This window comes from Callithrix jacchus, chromosome 1 (assembly GCF_049354715.1).
Source record: "Callithrix jacchus isolate 240 chromosome 1, calJac240_pri, whole genome shotgun sequence".
Taxonomy (NCBI): domain Eukaryota; kingdom Metazoa; phylum Chordata; class Mammalia; order Primates; family Cebidae; genus Callithrix; species Callithrix jacchus.
The window spans coordinates 162938612-162962661 of NC_133502.1; the positions used below are offsets into that span (position 1 = coordinate 162938612).

At 42.8% G+C, this 24050-nt stretch overlaps 1 protein-coding gene and 1 long non-coding RNA gene across 12 annotated transcripts; one reads left to right on the forward strand and one right to left on the reverse strand.

Annotated features, from left to right (window-relative positions):
• LOC103794657 (uncharacterized) lies at positions 1-22372 on the forward strand. 3 transcript variants are annotated; one of them, XR_013536168.1, is made up of 7 exons: positions 1-310; positions 1327-1506; positions 2903-3004; positions 8223-17204; positions 17691-17826; positions 18380-19857; positions 21025-22372. It is a non-coding gene; the product is annotated as an uncharacterized LOC103794657 (long non-coding RNA). The 3 variants fall into 3 exon arrangements; XR_013536169.1 differs by having other exon boundaries at positions 1323-3004; XR_013536167.1 differs by having other exon boundaries at positions 1327-3004.
• Positions 6445-22597, reverse strand: TEX48 (testis expressed 48). 9 transcript variants are annotated; one of them, XM_078375197.1, is made up of 7 exons: positions 22504-22561; positions 14650-14713; positions 13084-13285; positions 12795-12902; positions 12458-12580; positions 8631-8762; positions 6445-6776 (listed from the first exon to the last, which is right to left on the reverse strand). In XM_078375197.1, the coding sequence occupies exons 4-7, from the start codon at positions 12796-12798 to the stop codon at positions 6673-6675; spliced, it is 363 nt and encodes a 120-aa protein (XP_078231323.1). In that variant the 5' UTR covers positions 12799-12902; positions 13084-13285; positions 14650-14713; positions 22504-22561; the 3' UTR covers positions 6445-6672. The 9 variants fall into 9 exon arrangements, with proteins under 9 accessions (XP_078231323.1, XP_078231330.1, XP_078231312.1 ...); XM_078375204.1 differs by lacking the exons at positions 13084-13285; positions 22504-22561 and adding an exon at positions 22564-22597 and having other exon boundaries at positions 8643-8762; XM_078375186.1 differs by lacking the exons at positions 13084-13285; positions 22504-22561 and adding an exon at positions 22564-22597.
• Positions 22598-24050: the final 1453 nt, after the last annotated feature.

The following is a 24050-nucleotide window of genomic DNA, read 5'->3' on the forward strand; positions in this document are numbered from 1 at the left end:
AGGCCCACCTGCTTGGGCCCACCACTGTGACGGCCCATCTTTCTTCCACTGTACACATTTCTTCTACCTGTGGAAAGGACTTGGAGCCTCTGCTCTGCCAGTCTTTACCTGTAGCATTGCCTTCTTGAACCGCAGATGTTGGGGGTCTGGCACTATTCTCTGGACAGTGTTATTTTCTAGATGAACTTAAGACTGCTGCTGAAAAATGTGAATTTCTTCTTTGCCAGGTCCTATGGCAGCAGAACGCCGGAGCCGCGGCAGCCCACGCAGACAAGCTCATGTTTAGGAGTCAGATTTGCCTTCCCTCTAGGTGTGTGTGTGCTCTTGGGTTGTAATCTTTTTGTGCCTCACTCTATTTTATTTTATTTACTTATTTTTGAGACAGTCTTGCTTTGTAGCCCAGGCAGGAGTGAAGTGGCATAATCGTAGCTCACTGCAGTCTTGAACTCCTAGGCTTAAGTGATCCTTCTGCCTCAACTTCCTGAGTAGCTAGGGCTACAGATGTGTGACACCACACCTAATTTTTTTTTCTTTTTTTTTTACTTTTTATAGAGACAGGATCTTGCTATTCTGCCCAGGATGGTCTTAAACTCCTGGCCTCAGGTAATCCTCCTGCCTCAGCCTCCCAAAGTGGTGGGATTACAGGCACGAGTCACTGTGCCCAGCCACTGGCCTCATCACTTTCTTATCTGGAAAATGGGAATGGTAATATCACCTTGGAGTCATGAGAGTGTCTGTAAACTGGCCGCTCTGAGGGGAGGTGCTCCACACTGCTTTCCATGCTCATTGTCCTCCCATGTGGCTCAATTATTCCAGTTGGGCCCAGGTGCCATGGGAGCATGATGATGAAGCCCAGCCTTGCTGGTCCCAGTCCTGGCACTGCCACTCACTTGCTATTAATTTTTTTCAAAAAGATTACGATTTATTAATTAGATCTGCTTTTTAATACTCTGGTAAATTCACTGCAACCTTTGCCTCCCAGGTTCAAGTGATTCTCCTGCCTCAGCCTCCTGAGTAGCTGGGACTACAGGTGTGTGTCACCACACCTGGCTAATTTTTGTATTTTTAGTAGAGACAGGGTTTCATCATGTTGGTCAGGCTGGTCTGGAACTCCTTACCTAATGATCTACCCACCTTGGCCTCCCGAAGTGCTGGGATTACAGGTGTGAGCCACTGTGTGTGGCTGCTTTTTTCCCCTTTAATCTCAGAAAGTAATGGGAATAGAAACAGCCACGGTGTCAAGAACACTGACATTCAGTGAGCATTTGGGCAGATCCTTTGACATCGCTGAGCTCATGTCATTTTCATCTCCACATTGCAAGGCAGGATTTTGTCTGATTTTCCGGATGGAGGGAATTGAGCCTCAGAAAGCTGACTTGCTCAAGTGTGGCAGCCAAGAGGAACAGCTGGGATTTTACTGTCATTTTAACTAAAGGCAGAGCTTGTTCTGTCTATGCAATTCCAGAATGAGATGTTCGGAACCAGCTTGACCTCCAAGAGTTGATGGTAAGTGGTTTCTAAGTGGAAAGGCTCCATATGAAGCCTGGCAGAACAGCATCACAGGTAAGAGCACACTTTTTTTTTTTTTTTCACTTAGATGGACTTTGGATCCTAATTCCTCCTGCACCTTGCTGTGTAATTTCGAGCAGTTTAGCCTCCTTGAACCTCAGTTTTCCAGTCTGTACAATGGTATGGTAAAACCTACCCACAGAATGCCATTGTAAGGATCTGGTGACATAAAGATGTCAAGTGCTTTGCAGAATATCTGGCATACAGTAAGCGTTTAATGTCACTGAGATGCTCGCTGGAACGGAGTGTGGTGTTTCTTGCATTACCAATGCCCACCTCTAGAGGGAAGCAGGAGCCAATGAAAAGGGTCCTTGGGTTGTCCACAGTGGGCTGTGAGTTTCAGGTCTCTAGGGACCCCACAGCACTTTGATCAGAGTAAGAAAGATCAATGAGGTCAAACAGGAAGGCTTCTGGAGCTGGGGAAGCCCTTAGGAGTCTTTCAGCACAGGTGAGGAGACTGGGACCCAGAGAGAGAGAAACAGTGGGGTCAAGGCAAGTAAGGGTTCTTATAGCACTTTACTTCTTTTTTTTTTTTTTTTTTTGAGATGGAGTTTCGCTCTTGTTACCCAGGCTGGAGTGTAATGGCGCGATCTTGGCTCACCGCAACCTCCGCCTCCTGGGTTCAGGCAATTCTCCTGCCTCAGCCTCCTGAGTCGCTGAGCACTTTACTTCTTGCAGCAAAGTGAATAGGTATCCATGAGTGATGGGGACATTTTCTATTTTAGCACAGAAAAATTACCCACCTCTACCCTTAGGTCTAAACTATGAGCCTCACTCACCTGCAGCTGGCAGAGTGGACAGGAGGCTGTCTGTGATGTCACAGAGTGGGGGAACCAGAGAATGTTGGGGACAGTAGGGTTTGGACTGAACCACAAAGGCAAGGAGGAGGGAGGACATATGCTGGCCCTCTCTCCAGTGGTCCATCCCTCTGTCCACCACGCCGCATTGTCCACTGTGCCTATCAGGTCGGCTGGAGAGGTTCTGCCTCACTAGCCAGGCGTGTTCTTCTTGTGGGGCTGCTAGAGGAAGACACAGCAAGCCCCACTGTGAAAACACATTTCTAAGCCACTGCTAGTGTTCTATCTGCCGTGTTTTCATTGGCAAGCCACATGACAATTTAGTTTCTTCTCACCGGGAAGGGGATATGGGTGAATTACTTACTGCTACCTCCTCTCCTGTCCTGGCCTCTGTGCTGTCACGGCAGAAACCTGCCCCAGAGTGGGCTGCAGATTCTCCCGATGTGATTAGATGGAGTCCACCCAGATAACTGTGGATTATCTCCAGGTCACTGATTAGCAACCTTAATTGTATCTTCAACCTTAATCTTTTTCAGTGGGGTCATTATTCTGCCTACCAAAGTCTTAAAACACTTGTATCAAGAAAATAAAAGAATGAAATAAATTCCCAATTCCAAAAGCAGGAAAACATCAACAAGGTAACCAAAATAATGTATAAGATTAAAAGCAGAATTTACCGGAGTATTAAAAAGCAGATCTAATTAATAAATCAAAATCTTTTTTTGAAAAAAATTGACAAAATAGAAATACTATGTAGCTTAATCAGGAAAAAGGGGGAAAAAGCACAAATATATAAAATTAGAAAGAATAAGCTGGAAATAATTGTTGAAACAAAAGAAATTTAAAAAATCTTCAGAGTCCATTATATACTTTTATGTAAAAAAGTTTGAAAAACTCCATGAAGTAGATAATTTCCTGAGAAAATACCGTTTATTAAATTGACTGTGTTAAAGATAGAAACTATTCATTTCTGTAGAATAAATTTATTAAGGAACTACCTTCCCCCAAATAGGACCAAACAGGTCCAGATAATTTGACAAAGAGAGTTTCACCAAGCTTTTAAAGACCAGTTACAGTACTACATAAATTGTCCTAGAGCATATAAAATAAAACTTCCAACTTCTTTTTGTGAAGGAAGTGTATATTGACAACTGCATCTGATAGGGATAATACAAAAAGAGCAAATGACACAGCAGTGTCACCTACCAATACTGATGCAAAAGTACTTAATAAAGTATTAGTGAAGAGAATCCAACATCATAGTATGAAGATAATAAATCAGATGAAACTTATCTGTGGAATGCAAGTTTGATTCAATATGAGTAAAAAAATTATGTGATTTTTTTCCCTTACAGATGCTAAAAAAAAGAAAGAGGGAATTGATGGGTATGACATTAATATGATCAAATAGCACTCTCTTTATCTCTATCTGTATGTCTTTGCCCTAAACTCAACTTCTTCCTTAATGTGCAAATACTGGAGCTGTTTAAAATTAGGAACGAAGCACAGAAATCTACTCGCTTTAACATTGTGCTGGTGGCATCAGCCACTGCAGTTAGATAAGGTAAATCAGAGACATACAAATTAGAAGAAGAAGTTAAAGTATTGCTACTTGCAGATAATATAAGAGAATATAATTACTGGGAAGCCATAGGAAAGAAATAACAAAACGATTCAAACAATGAAAGAATTCAGAAGAGAAGCAAGGCATACATTAGCATACTGAACTCAATAGTATTATTATACACAAGCAATAACTATCTACAACAATAGTGAGGGAGAAAACTCCATTTACAATAGTAACAAAAGATAAAAGACCTAGGAGTAAAGTTAATAAGAAATTTGCAAAATTAATATGAAGAACATTTGAAAATAGCTCTGAAACCCAGAGTAGCTTTGAGCAGATGAAAAGCCATTTGTTGGTGCTTAGGAAGAATCAGTGTTACACATGGGTCAGTTCTTCCTAATTTACAATTTTCCCTAAGTTAATTTATAAATTTGGCACAATCATGATGAAAATAATATCAAGATTTTTTTGTGAAGCTAGACAAATGATCTTAACATTTACATGAAAAAACAAGCAAGAATAAAACAGGCAGACTCCCCAGTGGAGTAGAATAGAAAGTTCGGAAAGAGACACAAATATACATGAAAATTTAGTATATGATAATAAAGGTGTCATCTCAGATGGATAATTGGACCAAAGATATTCTCCTTAATAAATATGCTGAAATGACTATGTAATCATTTGGATAAAATGTTAAGTTAGATCCATACTTCCTAAATACATAACAGTAAATGCCAAATGGAACAGGTTACACAAGTAAATAATAATGCTATACAAGCAAACGAAGAGGTGTGGGTGAATTCCTCTATAAACTGGATGTAGGGAAAGGCTTTCTAATGGGAACCCAAAGTCCAGATTCAATGAAAGATTAATAAATTTGACTTTGAGGAGCTAATATTTTTAGTATATAAAGAGCACGAAAAAACTAATGGGAAAAATACAAAAGAGTGGAAGACATAAATGGATAATTAATTTCTTTTTTTTTTTGAGATGGAGTCTCACTCTTGTCACCCAGGCTGGAGTGCAATGGCGGGATCTTGGCTCACTGCAACCTCCACTCCCCTGGTTCAAGCGATTCTCCTGCTTCTGCCTTCTGAATAGCTGGGATTACAGGTGCCCGCCACCACATTCAGTTAATTTTTGTATTTTTCATAGAGACAGGGTTTCACCATGTTGGCCAGCTAGTTTTAAACTCCTGACCTCAGGTGATCTGCCTACCTCAGCCTCTCAGAGCGCTGGGACTACAGGTGTGAGCCATTGAACCTGGCTTATAAACTCTTACAGAAGAGAACTTGGCAGCATCTCACAAAACTGTATATGTATTTTCCGTTTGGCTCTAAAGACATACATTGGCCCAGCACAGTGGCTCTTTGGGAGACAGAAGTGGGAGGATCACCTGAGGTCAGGAGTTTGAGATTTGCCTGGCCAGCATGGTGAATCCCCATCTCTATTAAAAACACAAAAATTAGCCTGGGATGGTGGTGGGTGCCTGTAATCCCAGCTACTTGGTGGGCTGAGGCAGGAGAATCCCTTGAACCCAGGAGGCAGAGGTTGCAGTGAGCCACCGAGATGCTACAAATTGGGAAATGTAAACAATTGGTGACTGGGTAAAAGGTAAATGGGAGTTCTCTGTATTATTCTTGAGACATTTCTGTAAATTTGCAATTAATTCAAAAGGTATACAAAAAGCTAAATTTTTTCCTTCCTCCCTCCCTCCCTCCCTCCCTTCCTTCCTTCCTTCCTTCCTTCCTTCCTTCCTTCCTTCCTTCCTTCCTTCCTTCCTTCCTTCTCCTTCCTTCCTTCCTTCCTTCCTTCCTTCCTTCCTTCCTTCCTTCCTTCCTTCCTTCCTTCCTTCCTTCCTTCCTTTGAAACAAAGTCTCACCCTGTCACCCAGGCTGGAGTGCAGTGGTGCAATCTCAGCTCACTGCAACCTCCGCCTCCTGGGTTCAAGTGATTCTCTTGCCTCAGCCTCCCTAGTAGCTTGAGATTACAGGAGTGCACCACCATACCAGGCTGATTTTTGTATTTTTAGTTGAGATGGGGTTTCACCATGTTGACCAGACTGGTCTTGAACTCCTGACCTCAGGTGATCCACCTACCTCAGCCTCCCAAAGTGATGGGATTACAGGTGTGAGGCACTGTCTCCAGTCAAAAGGCTAAAGTTTTTTTTTTAGATGGAGTTTTGCTTTTGTTGCCCAGGTTGGAATGCAATGCCCAGGATCTTGACTGCAACCTCTGACTCCTAGATTCAAGTGATTCTTCTCCCTCAGCCTCCTGAATAGCTGGGATTACAGGCATGCACCACCGTGCCTGGCTGATTTTGTATTTTTAGTAGAGACGGGGTTTCTCCATGTTGGTCAGGCTGATCTCGAACTCCCTACCTCAGGTGATCTGCCTGCCTCGACCTCCCAAAGGGCTAAAGTTTCAAAGCTTAGTTAGATGTGATAATATATTTAAAAATGATCAGACATTATTTGATAAGGGGGAAAGGAAAAGAGGGGAGATGTCCTCTGATGTGACCAAGAACTTTAATTGCAGGCAGCTCCTCCCATGGTGGCTTTTTCAGGAGCTGGAGTGACTCTTGCTGGTGGCACAAGGATGGCTCAGACGTCTTCTCCTCCTTCAGGGGAGTTTCTGAATCAGTCTTCCTGACTCCTGTCCACCGCCCTCTTCCTCATGGAGACACCCCAGCAGCTGTGTGGCATCAGGAACCTGCATGAGTGCTGCCAGCTAGAATGCTCAGGGCCTCCCAATGAGACACGGCTGGAACGGCCAGTGTTCCCGGCTGTAGCGGTTTAAGTTTCTCTTGTAAAAATTTCTTTGGGAAGCATATGCATTCAGATCTGAAAGAAGAAAGGAAAAAATTATGCTGCGTGAAGTCCTTTGAATTGGGCTTGGATGAACTGTTCAGGTCGTTCATATCCACTGCTGATCTTTCCTCAGATATTTGAATCCCAAGGGACCCAAGGCAGCCCCCCCTAGCCTAGGACTTGAAGGTCTTTTGTGATAGGAGAAATTTCTTGCAGCGTGTTTTTTATTGTGCTATGCTGGTAGCTTCAGTAATGGTAGGGTGTCTTGCAAAACACAGTGACATGGAAAGTAGGAGACTTGGGCCCATCCTGACTCCGACACTTACGTCATTCCCTAGTGCACTCATGAGAAGTCCCTTTTCCTCTGTGAGCCTCAGCCTTGTGGCAGGTGGTAAGGGCAGAGGGAAGGAGTTAGGTGAGCTAGGGAGGCTCCTACCTTCTCAAGCTTGATTCAAGCAGAGCTGTTCCTCTTTGATCTTTTATAGTAATTGGACTCTGCGAAATTTTGTTTTCAAGGGGGTTTAGTAGTTTAGGAGAATTCAAAATGACTGGGTTGGATAATCCTTAGTTCTCAACAGGACTCCTGGGGTGGCTGTGAGTTATGTGAGGCCACCTGGGCATAGAGTTGGTGCCCAGCAGTGTGGCTGCATTTCTTCTTCCTGGGATGTGCCACTGTTCTGGGATTGGGCATCTGTTCTTCCATGACCCAGAGGCATTTCACCCTGAGCTGAACTACACTCAGTCCATAAGTATTTTCTGGTATGCTTTACTTGCCATGAACCTGGCTGGATCTAGGGAAATAACAGGGAACAAAACTGACGTGGGCACTGCCTTCCTGGCACTTACTGTCTAGTGGCCAAAGTAGATATCAAGTAAGCATATAAAAAATACACTTATGGGGCCAGGTGCCATGGCTCACGCCTGAAAAATACACTTTTGGGGCCAGGTGCCATGGCTCACGCCTGTAATCCCAGCACTTTGGGAGGCTAAGGTGGGTGGATTACAAGGTGAGGAGTTTAAGACGAGCCTGGCCAAGATGGTGAAACCCTGTCTCTACTAAAAATACAAAAATTAGCCAAGCATGGTGGCGCATGCCTATAGTCCCAGCTACTCGGGGGTGCTGAGGCAGAGAATTGCCTGAATTCAAGAGGCAGAGGTTGCAGTGAGCCCAGATCATGCCATTGCACTCCAGCCTGGGTGACAGAGCAAGACTCCATCTCAAAAACAAAACAAAGCAAAAAAACAAACAAGCATAAACTTATAAGAAGATAGATGCCACCAGGTACAGTGGTTACACCTATAATCCCAGCACTTTGGGAGGCCAAGGTAGGTGGATAACAGGAGCTAGAAACCAGCCTGGCCAACATGGTGAAATCCTTTCTCCACTAAAAATGCAAAAATTAGCTAGGCTTATTGGTGGGTGCCTGTAATCTCAGCTATTCAGGAGGCTGAGACTGGAAAATCGCTTGAACTTGGCAGGTGGAGGTTGCAGTGAGCCGAGATTGGAGATTGTACTCTAGTCTGGACAACAGAGGGAGATTCCATTGGAAAGAAAGAAAAAAGTAAAGAAAGAAAGAAGAAAGAAAGAAAGAGAAGAAAGAAAGAAAAGATGATGCTGCAAAGCCGTGGAAGGAAAATATGGATGTGTGCCCTTTCCCCCCAGACCTGATCCTCCTCATGCACTTCCTAGCTTGGAAGATCTTGGAGTCAGGTCATAGACTCTGGGGTCTCCCCAACATGCTCTGGAATATGACTGCAGCTATTTGATGGGAGTGATTCCATCTTTCCATCTCACTTAGCGGAAATATCAATGGGGTCTGGTCATCAGTATCAGGCCCTCTGTCTGGGGGTGTCTGGTCAGTGTTAGGACCCCAATTTGGGGCTCACCCTCAAACTCACTGCTGCTGGAGGAAGCTCTCTTTTTCAGCTGGATCAGGGGTTGTCTCGAAGGCAAATGGGAGGCTGCATTAATGTGCTTGGGATTTTGTCTGTCAAGCTCGTTCTTCTGAAACTGCAAATCTGGCAATGAGAATTCCACAGAGTTCCGTGGGGAGGCTTAGGTGAGATCATGGAAGTGAAGGTGTTTTGCAAGCTCTGAAGCCGCACACACAGGCAAGTGGTGGTTATTATGGGGTGGGGGCAGACCTGAAACTACCACCTCCTGTCCTCTGAGGACTTTCCCTCACAGGCAGGTGCTGGATTCAAAGTGTGTATTTAAAAAAACACATTATATTTGTATATATTTATGGGGTACATGTGAAATTTTGTTACATGCATAGAACATGTAATGATCAAGTCAGTGCAAAGTATGTATTCTTTTTAAAATGTAAACATTTTTCTATTTATAAATGTAATGCATACTCTTCATATAAAAGTTAGGAAGGCTGGGTGTGGTGGCTCATGCTTGTAATGCCAGCACTTTGGGAGGCCGAGGTGGGTGGATCACAAGGTCAGGAGATTGAGACTATTCTGGCTAACACTGTGAAACCCCGTCTTTACTAAAAATACAAATAATTAGCCAGGTGTGGTGGCACGTGTCTGTAGTCCCAGCTACTCGGGAGGCTGAAGCAGGAGAATCACTTGAACCCAGTAGGTGGAGTTGCAATGAGCTGAGATTGTGCCATTGCCCTCTGGCCTGGGTGGCAGAGTAAGACTCTGTCTCAAAAAAAAAAAAAAAAAGTTAAGAAATATTGAATAGTATGAAGGAGGAAAAAAATACCCCAAACACCTCTTCCTCGTTATTATCACAGTTCCAGTCGTTTCCTATCCGTATTTTACATAGTCCATCATATCCTATGTATTATGGATGAATTTTACTTATTTATTTCTTTTTGTGACAGGGATCTGCTCTGCTGCCCAGGCTGGAGTGCAGTGGTGTGATCATAGCTCACGGTAACCTCAAACTCCTGTGCTCAAACAATCCTTCTACCTCAGCCTCCTGAGTAGCTGGGACATAGATATGTGTCACTGCACCCAGCTAATTTTTAAAATTTTTTGTAGAGAGCAGGAGTCTCGCTGTGTTGCCAGGCTGCTCTTGAACTCCTGCCCTCCAGTGATCCTTTAGCCTTAGCCTCCCAAAGTGCTAACATCACAGAAGTGAGCCACCCCACCCAGCCCTTTACTTGGCTTTATTCATATACATTATAGCATAAACATTTTTCTCATGTCACTAAATTTAAAAAATGGTTGTACAATATTCTAGTTTTTGAGTAATATATGATTTATTTAACTAAAGTTCTAATGTTGAAATTTTTGTTGTTTTTTTTTGAGAGAGAGGTCTCACTCTGGCACCTAGGCTGGAGTGCAGTGGTGCAATCATTACTTACTGCAGCCTCTACCTCCTGGGCTCAAGCAATCCTCCTACCTCAGCCTCCTGAGTAGCCAAAATTACAGGTGTGCACCACCATGTCTCGGTAACTTTTTATTTTTTGTAGAGGTGGGATCTTCCCATGTTGCTCAGGCTGGTCTTGAACTTCTGGGCTCAAGTGATCCTCCTGCCTCCCAAAGTGCTGGGGTTACAGGTATGAGCCACTGCACCTGGCTCAAATTTTGCTGCTATAAATACTATTGTGATGAACATTGTTGTATATGAGACTTTGTCTTTATATACTCTTAGGTTTCTAGAAGTATATAGGTTTCAACAAATAATTTTGTCAACAGTCTGAGCTGTGTTCTGTAATACACAGCCCTGTCATTTATTAGCTGCATACCTTGACTAATTGCTTACCACCTACCTGCCTCTCCATTCATATCTGAAAATGTTCAATTTGAATACTAATGCCCACTTCTTAGAGTTTTTGTGGGGATGAAGTAATATCAATTGGCTGGGGGCAGTGTTTCATGCCTGTACTCTCAGCACTTTGGGAGGTTGAGGCGGGTGAATCACGAGGTCAGCAGTTCACGACCAGCTTGACCAACATGGTGAAACCCCATCTCTTCTAAAAATACAAAAATTAGCTGGGCATGGTGGTGCATGCCTGTAATCCCAGCTGCATGAGAGGCTGAGGCAGGAGAATTGCTTGAACCTGGGAGGTGGAGGTTGCAGTGAGCCGAGATCACACCACTGCACTCCAGCCTGGGCTACAAAGTGAGTCTCCATCTAAAAAAAAAAAATCATTTTACTGTTAAAATGTGAAATATACACTCTGAAACAGTAAGGGATTTATCTGACCACAGCTGGGTCCCCAGTGCCTAGACAGTGCTTTGCATGTTATAGGGTCTCAGTAATTATCATCATTCTTACCTTGGGAAAAGGCATTGATATTTGTAAGGTTCTTGATTTTCATTGTGACTCTACTTCAAGGGGAAGTATTTTAAATACGCTCACATGTGGATTTCTGTCAAAATACACCTTTGTACTGTCCTGTCTCTCAATGGGACTCTACTAGGTTCCCGGCCATCTGTGCTCACACCCTCCCACCTGTGTGAGTCTTAGCTTTTCCTGACTGATCTTGAAAATAATGCTTCTTCTTCTTCTTCTTTTTTTTTTTTTTTTTTCTGTCTGAAATTGTTGATTTTGTTCCCTGATCTTCTCTGCTTGACCTCTTCTCCTGGACCTTCAAGAAGGATTTGAGGCCAAGCACGGTGGCTCATGCCTGTAATCCCAGCACTTTGGGAGGCCGAGGCGGGTGGATCACAAGGTCAAGAGATAGAGACCACCCTGGCCAACATGGTGAAACCCCGTCTCTATTAGAAATACAAAAATCAGCTGATTGTGATGGTGCACACCTGTAGTCCCAGCTGTTTGGGAAGCTGAGGCAGGAGAATCACTTGAACCCAGGAGGCGGAGGTTGCAGTGAGCCGAGATCACACCATTGCATTCCAGCCTGGGCAACAAGAGTGAAACTCCGTCTCAAAAAAAAATAAATAAAATAAAAAAGAAGGATTTTATTATAAACTGAAAGCCAGGGTGCTGCCTTCTCTGTGTTTCTTTCTTCCCTTGACATGGTAACTTAGGAAGCTTCATGTTTCAGATGCCCTGGCTAAAGATGAAAAAGGGATGGCTGGTTTATACTAGACTTTGTGTGAGCAAGATATGCATTTTTATTTCGTAAACCATTGAGATTTCAAGGCTTATTTGTTTTAGCAGCAGAACTTATTCTATGCTGATCAATACCTATACATTGTTTCTGTATGTTGAGTGCCTACTCTGTGCTGGGCCCTGAGCTAGGTGCTTATTTATATTGCCTCATTTTACCCTCCCAAATGATTCTGAAAAATAATAATGTATTGTGAATCTCTCTATTTTACAGGTAAGGACAGTGAGGCTCAGGGAGATCAAGTGACTTGCCCAACTTCTGTGGTAGAGCTGAGATTTGAATTAGCATGTATTGCTCTCAAAACAGGGATCTTCACTACTATTTGTATAGTCTTTAATTCAGTGCTTTTTAAAGTATAATGCACACTCAAATTTACCTGGAGACCCTGTCAAAGTGCCAGTTCTGATTCAGTAGGTCTGGAGCAGGGGTTGAAAACGCATTTCTAACAAGCTCCCAAGTGATGCCAATACTGCTGGTCCATAGCCTACAGTTTAATTACAAGAGTTTAAGTTCTCTTGTTTATTGGTTGAGGATTTAGCCATCCAACACCCACATCATTTTAAATTGGAATTATCACTCAAAAGATGAAGGCAGTCTGGGGGTATCAAAGCAGGCAGAGAGTGAGCACGATGAGGTTTAGAGAGGCCATGCAGAATGTCCCTATCTGATACCTACTTTGGGTTGATGGCTTGTGCTGTTGGGGTTGACTGCGAACCTTGGAGTCTTGGATGACATAGGGCTCCCGACAGTCCCTGCAGCATAAACAGAAGATCTTCGAGATCAGGTTTTGGTGGGCTGCTGTTGGAGGTAAAGGAATGAGGGTCATGGATTCTGGAATCTGAATTCCAGATGCCCATTGGAAATTGACTGTGGTGGGGGTATCATTGGGACAGCCTCTCCCAAGGTACTAATACTCCTCCCCTCTCCCAAATCTTCTGTAGCTTCCCTTGGCCAGCAGATCCAGGCCCTTCTGCCTAGGCCATTTTTCCTATTCTGTACAAAGTTTTCTTACCCATGGAAAGGAGTGGAAACCTCTACTCTGCCAGCTTTGTTTGCAGGGGTGACTTGGTGAATCAGCCAATCTTGAGTTTGAGCCCAATTCACTGGGCTGGGCTGTTTCCTAAATAAACATAAGACTGTGGCTGAAAAATGCTCATCCTGTACCTGTGTTCACACTCCAGGTAGGATCTGATGACAGGAAAATCCCACCTCATGCAGACATGCATGTAAACATGCTGAGGTTTCAGACAGCTCTGTGTCCTACCCCACTCATAGGTTCATGTTCTTGGTAGATTACTTACCCTTTCTGAGCTTCACTTTCATCATGTGAAAAATGAGAATACTCCAGCAGTGTCTACTTTGCCGGAGTAAAGAATCAAATATAGGAAAACTAATCCCTGTGGTTCTAGGTATACAATAAGTGTTCAATCAATGGTCATTCCATTTCCCTCCTTTCTCTTCATGTAGCTCACTGGCTTCAAATTATCCCAGCTGGTCCAGGTTCTATGGTAAGGAAGCGTATAGAGTTGTAGGTTTAAATTCTGGTTTTGCCACTAATTTACTGGAGGGCTTGAGTAGGTCCATGCTTCTTTCTGGGTCTCAGGCTCCTCATCAGTAATAAGAAATTAGGCTAGATGACCCCCTCAAGGATATTTCTAGTTTTGAAGGTCCAGGATTATAAGGCCTTGCTTTAGTCCCAAATTCCTTTATTTGTATATCAACTTTTCCAAATCTCTGTGTACATTCTGTTCTCACTCCCCTTGTGCCAAAACCAGCCTTTAAAAGGAAACTCCTATCGTGGTATTGGGTAGGCATCCCTCACAATACCTAATTCACTTCACTTTGTGAGCTTTGCCTTCACTATAGTCGCTTGAGTCTCACTTTCTCTACTGCTATACCCTGGCCTGAGCCACCATCATCTCATCCCTGAATTATTGCAATAGCCTCCTAGCTGGTCTCCTTATTTTTCTTACCCTGGCTTCCTTCATAATTAATACAAAAGCTGGGGTAGTTCTGTTAAAATGTATCATGTTACCCTTCAGCTCAAAACTTCCAAGGATTGGAAAAAATGGGTATAGTAGATGGAGAGATATAGTATGGAAGGAAGAAATGGAAACACAAATAGAAATTCTAGTTCTTTTTTTTTTTTTTTTTTTTTGAGAGGGAGTCTCACTCTGTCACCCAGGCTGGAGTGCAGTGGTGTGATCTTGGCTCACTGCAACGTCCACCTCCTGGGTTCAAGTGATTCTCCTGCCTCAGTCTCCTGAGTAGCTGGGACTACAGGCATGTGCTACCACACCTGGCTACTTTTTGTATTTGTAGTAGAGACAGCGTTTCACTATGTTGGCCAGGCTGGTCTCGAACTCCTGACCTCGTGGTCCACCTGCCTCAGCCTCCCAAAGTGCTGGGATTACGGGCATGAGCCACTGTGCCTAGCCAAAATTCTAGTTCTATACAAACCAGTAGCTGAAGAAAATATGTATTGGGTAGGGTTAACAACAGATTGGACAAAGTTAAAGCAATGATCTGTAAACTTGCAAAAAGTTCAATAGAAATGATCCAAACTGAAGCAGAGAAAGAAAAAAAGATTAAAAAAGGATGAGGAGTACATCACTGACCCGAGGTGTCAAACATACACATGTGACTGGACTCTCAGAAGGACCAAAAGCAGAAAAAATATTTGAAGCAATCGTGACTGAAAATTTACCAAATTTGATGGAAAGCATCAACATAAGTACTCAGTGGGCACCAAACATGAAAAACAAAAAGAAAATCACACCCAGGCTCATTTTAGTCAAATGGCTAAAAATGAAACTAAAGAACAGGATCTTAAAGCAACTGAAATAAATAAGGATGAAATAAAGAACCTGTAAACCTTTTACTTCATATTCCGTGAAAATATCCTTCAATAATTAAGGCAGCACGAAGACTCTGTAAGATAAACAAAAATAGAATTTGTCTTTAGAAGACCCAGGCTGTAAAAAATATTAAAAGATCAAAGGAAAATGATACCAGATGGAAATTCACATTTACAGAAAGGGATGAATAGGATAAGAAATGGCAAATAGTGAGGGGTAAATGGAAACTTTTTTTTTTTTTGAGACAAAGTTTCACTCTGTCACCCAGGCTGGAGTACAGTGGCGTGATCACAGCCACTCCTGGGCTCACGTGATCCTCCTGCTTCAGCCTCCCCAGTAGCTGCGACTCCAGGCATGTGCCACCACGCCTGGCTAATTTTTGTATTTTTTGTAGATTCAGGGTCTCGGTATGTAGCCCAGGCTGGTCTTGAACTCGTGGGCTCAAGTGATCCTCCCACCTTGGCCTCAAAAGGTGCTGTGATTGCAGGAGTGAGCCACTGCACCTGGCCAAAAATATTTTTTTCTCTCAGTCTTTCTTTTCTCCAAAATTGTTCAGTGGTTTTGCATATTCCTCAGAAGAAAAACCAAAGTTCTCACCTGGGTCTTAAGATATTCTGTAATCTAATTATCCTTCTTCCCTCCTCCTCCTGCCTACCCACAACCTTCATCACCAACTCAGTGTTTAATTCCTTCAGTTCCCTAATTCCATTTGCCCCCTTGCTGAGTTTTAAAACATAGTAATCTCTCAACTCAGAAATTTGTGCTTGTTTTACTCTCTGCCTGGAATGAGGTTCTCTTAGATAACAACATTCTGTCATTACCTTCAAGTGTTTGCTTAAATGTTACCTTTTCTAGTGAGACTTTCTCCGTCCATTGTATTTAATATTATACCCCCTTGTACTTCCTAATCTCTTCCTCACTTCTTTTCAGGCCCTTCCTTCCTTCCTTCTTTCCTTCCTCTCTTCTTTCTTTCTTTCATCTTTCACAGGGTCTCACTCTATGCTCAGGCTGGAGTGCATGCAGTGTCACAATCATGGTTCACTGAAGCTTTGAACTTCTGGGTTCCTCCTGGCTCAGCCTCATGAAAAGCTGGGACTAGAGGTGCATGCCCCCAAGTCCAGCAAATTCTTAATATATATATGTGTGTGTATATATATATTTTAGAGGAGGGGTCTCACTCTATTGCCTAGACTGATCTTGAAACCAAGTGATCCTCTCATGTCGGCCTCCCAAAGTGCTAGGATTACATATGTGAGCCACCATGCCCAGCCTCATTTTCTACACTCTATATAATTTGCTACGTTACTATGTTTAGGGTCTGCTTCTCCCCACTAAATTATAAGTCACACGGAGTCATGGATTTCAGCTGTTTGGTTTTCTGCTCTGTTCTCAGTGTCTAGAGCAGTACCTAGCAGAGTCCGGGAGGTAAATAATTGTTTGTAGAATAAAAATCGATGGTGTTTATAGAATAAACTAGCATCTGTTCTTGTTTTGAGTAGAAGTGTTTGCAGGCCCTGAGGGCAGCAGAGAGATGGGTGGTAGTTTTTGCGCCAGAAACATCACAAGCTGTAGGACATAGCTTACCTCATTCACGTGCTAAGCTGACTGATTATTGCATGAGTCAATTTTAGTTCTGCTCTGTTTGCTGGTTGGGACTATTTTTCTTTCCTGTTCACTGCAAAGCATATCTATCTTCTTCCCATGTTCCCTACTTTATAAAATGATCCTACTATTCACTCTGTCTTTAGAGCCAGAAGCCTCCTGCCATCTGCTTACATTCATCAGTCTTTGAACTTTCCAAATACGTCTTCAATCTGTCTGCCCAATCAATCCTTTGCCATTTCCTTCACTGTAGTGTAAGCCACCATTACTTCTCACCTGGACCACTGCTAAAACTTTCTCATTAGCTTGTTTGCCTGCACTTAAAGCTAGAGTTATCTGGTAGACACGTAAATCTTATCTCTTCTGTCCCAACAACCCACCGCCCCAACAAGGGGGTCCCCAAGTCTGCAGATCTAACTCCTTTTGTGATCCCCACTGTTATTCTCTTCAGCCTCATCCTCTCTGGGTTGCACTCACTGCCCTACAGCCACAAGAGATGCTGTATAGGCAGCTCCCCCAATGACCTTTTACTGCATGGATCCTGTTCACATCCCACTCCCTCTACCTGGGATGTTCTTTCCTCAAATCCTTCACTCATCAAACTTCAGGATTCAGCTCAGGGGCTGCAGGAAGCCTGGGATGAGTTAGGAGTCCCTTCCTTGTGCTCCCACAACACTCCTCATTAGCCCATCATGTTTTTCTATATCACAGCCTGTTATTGTACAGTGACTGCCTAACTCATGGTAAATGCTCAATAAATACTTGTTGAAACATTGTCTTGTGATTGCCTATTGTTAATAGTCTGGATACCAGTTAATGAGCTTTTTTCTTTTTCTTTTTTTATTTTTGAGACAGGGTCTCACTCTGACACCTGTGCTGGACTATAGTGGCACCATCAGGGCTCAACCTCCCAGGCTCAAGTGATTTCCCTGCCTCAGCCTCCTGAGTAGCTTGGATTACAGGTTTGCACTACCATGCCTGGGTTATAGCTTTTTTGTTTTTGTTTTTGTTTTGGTAGAGATGGGATTTTGCCATATTGCCCAGGCTTATCTCAAATTCCTGGGTTCAAGTGATCTGCTTGCCTCAGCCTTCAAAAGTGTTGGGTTATAGGCTTGAGCCACTGAGTTCAGTCGAGCTTCCACCCCACCCCGCTTCATTTATTTAACATATATTTACTGAAAACCTGCCAGGTGCCCGGTACTGTTAGGTGCTGGAGATATAGCAGTGGACAAGATACAAGATAGACAAATGTCCATGGAAGCAGGGAAAGTATTTTATTCACTGTTGCCTCCTCAGCACTTAGCCCAGGGATGGGCACAGAATAGGTACTTTATACAGATTTGTTGAATAAACACATGAACCTTCTCTGACTGTCAGATAAAAACTGTATGCCCAACAGATCTCCTTTCTCTCTTTCACTAATTGATCTTCAACTTTCTGCACATAAGCTGTTCCATGTGGTTAGGTACAATGCAGGATGGACACATATAGATGTCCCCATTGTGTGGATTTTTGGATGAAGAGGGAGCACTTACGAGGTCCATTTAGCCCCAGTCACCAGTAGTCTTCTGGATCTGCTGCCAGGTGAGTTTTTTTTCCCCCATAGACCTAGTGTCAGTGGCATAGTATTTTTTTTTTTTTGAGATGTAGTCTTACTCTGTTACCCAGGCAGGAGTGCAATGGCATGATCTCGGCTCACTGCAACCTCTGTCTCCTGGGTTCAAGCGATTCTCCTGCTTCAGCCTCCTGAGGAGCTGGGATTACAGGCACCTGCTAATTTTTGTATTTTTAGTAGAGATGGGGTTTCACTATGTTGTCCAGGCTGGTCTCAAACTCCTGACCTCAGCTGATCCACCTGCCTCCCAAAGTGCTGGGATTACAGGCATGGGCCGCGCCCAGCATTTTTTTTTTTTTTTTAACATGATTGAGCTCTGATGTATTTCATTGAGGTCTCTTTAGTGGATTTATTTCATTTTCCTAAATTTATAAAGAAATAGAAATTTATATAGGCAGTTAGGTCTTTTGCTTTGGAGATGTGCCATTTAGCAAATATCCTTGCTGTTAATCTGCTTCTTATTCTGCTACTTGCTTTAGTTTCAATTGTCTTCATCCACTTATACAAATGCTCGCCTCCCAGGGTTTGGCTTGTTCCACTGCCTTGAGTATGCTGAATGTGGAAGGAAACGCTTCATAAGAAAGGAATGGAAGCACAGCTCTGACAAGCCCCAACATGCGTCAGCCTGAGAACTAGCGGTTGGAGTTCTGTTGGATTGGTAATGGATTTGTCTAAAAGAAATCACTAAACCTTGGACTTGGGTCCCTCTAAACCTTCATGAGCATGTGTTCTGTCTTGATAAATCACAAAAGAAGGTCACTTTCCTTTAGCTGATATTCTGGAATCAGTCATTTTCAGGTTGCTGATCATATGGCCTCTTTTAGGCTCTGCTTGGCCAAGAAATTCAAGACACGGTGCACAAGAAGAAACTGTTGATCAATTGTAGTGTAGTCTTTTCTGCTTGTCATGGTCTCATCTGCATTAAGGTTGTTGCCTTTTCCTGGAGAAACTCTGTATATATACTCCCACTATAGGTACTCTCATGTATTTGTCATAATAAATGGCAAAAGTTCATAGGTGACTTAGAATTGCCGTAGCCATTATGACAAAGTTTTGATGTCAAAAGTAATATTTAAGAGGCACTCTAGAGAACAGAGAAGACAAAAATGCCAAACATCGAATAGAAGGGTTCTTTGCCTGGAATACGCTGGCCTCAGGAAGAAAAAAATAAAAAAGAAAGACCTTGCTTCTACTCAGACCTTCTGATACCTACTTTCGTTGCTTCTGTTTCTCTCTACCCAACTTCATCTTTACTACCCATATATACTCCTCTTATTCCTTCCCCTGGCTGCCTAAATAAACTTTTCCAGGGAGCATTTTTTTTTTCTAGAAAAGAACAATCACAAACACAAAGCACAATACCCACCTAAAACTTCTACACTGAAGGTGGATCCAGAGAGGCTGAATTTAAACTCTGAGTAAGAGTTGAGTTGACTGAAAATAGAATCTTCTCAAATTTCAGAACAAAAGAAAGTTTGTTTTGTATATCCTGTATAATTCAGGATTCTGTTCATTACTTATTGTCTTGGACCATCATATGTGTACTAATTAGTTCATTTTGTTGTTGACCTTCAGGCAAGGCACAGTGGCTCACGCCTGTAATCCCAGCATTTTGGGAGGCTGAGACAGGAAGATTGCTTGAGTTTCAGAGTTTGAGACCAGCCTGGACAACATACCACATCTCTACTAAAAATCAAAAAGATTAGCTGGGCATGGTGGTGTGCACCTGCAGTGCCAGTTACTCAGAGGCTGAAGAGAGGATTGATTGAACCTGAGGCATCCATGCTCCAGTGAGCTATAATCATACCACTGCACTCTAGCTCAGGCAACAGGAGATCTTGTCTCAAAAATAAATAATAAATAACAAATAAAAATAAAAAAATTGTTGTCCTTCCACAATGGGGAAAATGTTTAAGAGTAGCAGGATGAAAAAGATCGGAAGATTCAAACAACCCATCTATGCATAATTTTTTAAAGAATTAAAGAATGGACTTGAGAAGGTAAGAAAAATAGGAAGCGCTCCACATGAAACTATTTCAAAAGATTTTCTCTTAAGGGCAGATAGGGCAAAGATTCAAAATCACAAACAAATGATGCATCCATAGGTGACTTAATAGACTTCAGGACACTTTCAAAGGACATTTGGGGGCAAATACAGAGTATAAGTAAAAGGAGCCCTTTCTTCTTGTTATTTGAAAGGCTCATATCTAAAATAGGGGATTTAGAAAAAAATCAATTGAAATGGGAAATTTCATTAGGGTAGGTATCTTGGTCTTTTTCAGAGTCCTAAAATATTAACTAGAAATCAAAATAATCTTACAGCCTACTAGATAAAACAACTGGCCCCTGAAATAAAGACAGGACCCAAATCTCTCTGTTCTTTAAGAATTTGGAGTCTGTGGAAAGCACTTGCACTTAACTGTATGCAGAAAGGCCATTGGAAGAACTAATGTTCCCTGTGAGAGAGATAGTTGTCTGTATCTGTCTGCCGAGTCTCTCTGAGGAGACCTTTGCACTTAACACTCCTATCTTGCCTCTAAACTTCCAAGGGCATTGTCTGTACATATAGATGAACAGCTATACTGCTTGCTTGTTGATATGGTTTGTTTCTTATGTGGAAATCAGACTCTCCTATGCCAGCTATGATTAAGACTAATTGTTCTGCATGCTGAATATTTAGACCATCCCAATGCATGATTCTCCACCACCCACGGCGGACTATGTCTTCGTACAGAGAGTCTGAAGGGATGAAACCCTTCTTTGGGCTTTAACTCCTGGTAGATGAAATAGACTTCTGCGGATTCTGAGTTGAACAATATAAAGTGCCTTTTTCCCCCTTACCGTGACTGACATAGTAAATCATACAGCCCATATCCTAGGGTACAACTGACCAATTTGAAATCCTTAGCTCAAGTATTTATGGATCATAGAAACCTTTGAGTTTGATTTTAGCTAATTAGGGGAGACGGCACCATTGTTAACACTCCCTGTTGTGCCTGGGTTAATATCACAGGTGAGGTTAATCTATAGCTACGCCCAAAGAAAAAGCAGCTTGGCTATCGAAGGTAGATGGTCATGCCAGGCAAATCATAAGGCATGATTCCAGAGAGAGTTTCAGATCCTTTTGAAAATACTTTTAATTATCATTCTTTTGTTCTGTTGTCCAGAGAGCTGAATGCTTTCATGTAGACTCTGGTATGACAAATGATGCAACAAATGATTCAAAGACAAAAATGAGAAGAAATGAGGCAGACTGATACTCAAAATGAAAACCAGATCTCTGTAAATGAAAAGATGAAACTTGTTCTCAAGGAAAGCCAACGGCAGTGAGGATCTGGACAATCTTGGAGGGTCTTTTCTGCAGCTTTGGTTGAGGGAGGACCAGAAGGCAGAGAATAAGAATAAAAAGAGAAGCTCCCGCATTCCTAGGTAACAATGGATTGCCCTGTAACCATGGTTACACCAAATCTCCAGAACCTGTGTGACACCCTTTAGTCAATTAATGAAACTCCCTTGGTAACCGTTCTAACAGATGCATGCTGGGAGGTACACTTCATAGCGAAAGGTCTGCCACTCCTAAGCACTGCTGCCTATGAAACACCACCAGTCCATGAACGCAACACCTCCCAAAGCCCCTTGTACATCAGCCATGAGCCTTGTTCAGAGACTGCCATACAAGCACAGTTCTCCCTTTTTTAACCAGAAATAAATTCAGTTTTGGTTTCATACAGTGAATGGAGGCATCCTCCACCAAAGCAGCTTATGGGTATACAAGAAAATATAGTTATGCAAATTCTCTCTTTTTAATACAAATGGTAGCTTATTATACACCATGTTTTGCACCTTGATTTTTTTTCCAATTAAAAATGTACCATGGAGATCATATTATCAGTCAGCAGGGATTTGAAGCATAGGTTTGTTGGCACCGCACGCTGATGCTCTCTCCATGTCTTTACTAGACAATTTCACAAGAAAGAGGGTAGTAGAACCACTTTCTCCTCTGAGTGTTGGCAGCAGAGAGCTTTGAACTTTTGAACCCTCTTCAGAAGAAACAAAAAGGCTCTTAGGGAGAGCAGTGTATAAGTTACAAGTATATTCTCTGGGGTATAATTCTTGGAGATCTGTTAGATAGGAAATTTAGAAGAATTTATGACCTTTTTGAATCTCCGTTTTCTGACCTGTAAAATGGGGATGGTGGTAATAGTATCTACAATAGAAGGTAGTTCTGAGGATTACAGAATGATGGAAAGTGCTCAGCACAGCTTTCTGGTGTGTCATAAAGGCTTAATAAATACAAATGAAGATTCTGATGCTGACGAATATGTAGGGGAGATGCCTAGAGGAGTATGTGGCATTTCCTGCACTACCAGTGATGCCCTCTAGAAGGAAGCAGGAACCAAAGAAGAGGGCCCTTGGGTTGTCCCCAGTGGGCTGTGAACTTCAGGTTTCTAGTGACCCCACTGCACTTTGATTACAGGAAGAAAGATCAATGAGGTAGAACAGGAAGGCGCTGGTGGGTGGGTGAGTAGGGGGGCATGGGGTGGAGACTGGGACCCAGAGAGAAACAGTGAGGTTAAAGCAAATGAGGGATGGTGATTGCTTCTTGTAGCAAAATGAATGAGTGTCCAGGAGTGGTGGAGACATACCTTTTAGTACAGAAAAACGATCACCTCTTGCCCTAGGTCTAAACTGTGAGCCCCACTCACCTGCAGCTGGCAGAGTGGATAGAAGAGAAGGCTCTCTGTGATGTCACAGAGCTGGGAACCAGGGAATGTTGGACCACAACAGTGAGGAGGAGGGAGCAGTTCTGCTGACCAGGATGCCACACTGTCTGTCCACTGGATCACCAGTCCTGGAGCCTCAGGAAGCACCTAGAGAATGGCCAGAAGGGGGCAGTACAGCGCTGGACACTGTAGATCTGGGTGCCATTCTGTCTTTGTCCGCCCACTGGGTAGTAACCTTAGGCAAAGGGACTTCACACGTGGGTTTTCCTTCTGCAATATGGGAATGATAACAATTTTTTTCTTTTTTGAGACAGAGTCTCACTCTGTCACCTAGGCTGGAGTGCAGTGGTGTGATCTTGGCTCACTGCAGCCTCCACCTCCTGGGTTCAAGTGATTCTTCTGCCTCAGCCTCCCCAGTAGCTGGGACTACAAGCATGCACCATCACGCCTGGCTAATTTTTGTATTTTAATAGGAACGGGTCTTCACCATGTTGGCCAGACTGGTCTCAAACTCCTGACCTCAAGTGATCCCCCTATCTCAACCTCCCAAAGTGCTGGGATTATAGGCATGGCCTGTGCCTGGCCAGGAATAATAATTATATGTCCTGTATAAATTTTTTAAGTATTAAATGAAATCAGGTAAACATTTAACATGGTGCCCAGATGTAGTGAGCATTCCAAGAGAGGGTAGGTATTAATAACATATGCAAAAATAAAGTGATATTTTCTTCCCATTTTATCTTTTAGAAAAGAGGGAATTGCTTGGTATTGGAGCCCTGACAAAATCTCTCACCTTATGTGGCACTCTCTCCATTCCCTTATTTAGGACAAACAAGTACTATTAGTATTTGGGGAAGCCTCATTGGGTTAACATGTTCTCAATCACTGCTGATAACTTGATGCATATAGAGGTCACTGGATACAATAGAAACAGAAGAAAGCAAAGGAATTCAGCACAGCTGTGGGGCCATTCAGGTGACAGGGAAGGGTGATGTCACCTTATCATCCTAAATATTTGATGGTGAGTTAAACAAAGCCCACAGGTAAAGTCACACTCAAATGGTAATTGAAGGCTCTCCGTTTTGGCTGCAAGTGAGATTTACTTGAAGTGTTTTTAAAACAAAGAATACCTGGGGTCTAACCCCAGATAAATTACAATTTTGACAGGGTGTGGAAACTGGGCAGCAGTATGCTTGCAAAGGCTTCCAGGTGATTCTTGTGTATAATCAAGAACTACTAAATTCACTTGGGGGAATTAGGTAAGTGGCGGTTCTCACCTTGGGCTGTATATTAGAATCATGGGAGGAGCTTTAGAAAATGCCACTCTTAGCACCAGCTCCAGCTCAGTAAAATCACTATGCTGAGGAAAAGGCCCAGGTATCAATAGATTTTATAGCATCCCAGTTGATTTTAATTTGCAGCCAGCATTAAGAATTGCTGATTTATAGAGCCCCTCCCCTTTTTTAAAA

What these genes read in the sequence shown, in the direction of transcription:
- TEX48 (XM_078375200.1), bottom strand. An exon ending in GCACAAGCCATCAACCCAAA is followed by an intron (nt 8,763 to 12,457) that starts GTAGGTATCAGA and finishes TCTCATTGCCAG; the next exon opens with ATTTGCAGTTTCAGAAGAAC. An exon ending in CAGCAGCAGTGAGTTTGAGG is followed by an intron (nt 6,777 to 8,630) that starts GTGAGCCCCAAA and finishes TTCTTCTTTCAG; the next exon opens with ATCTGAATGCATATGCTTCC.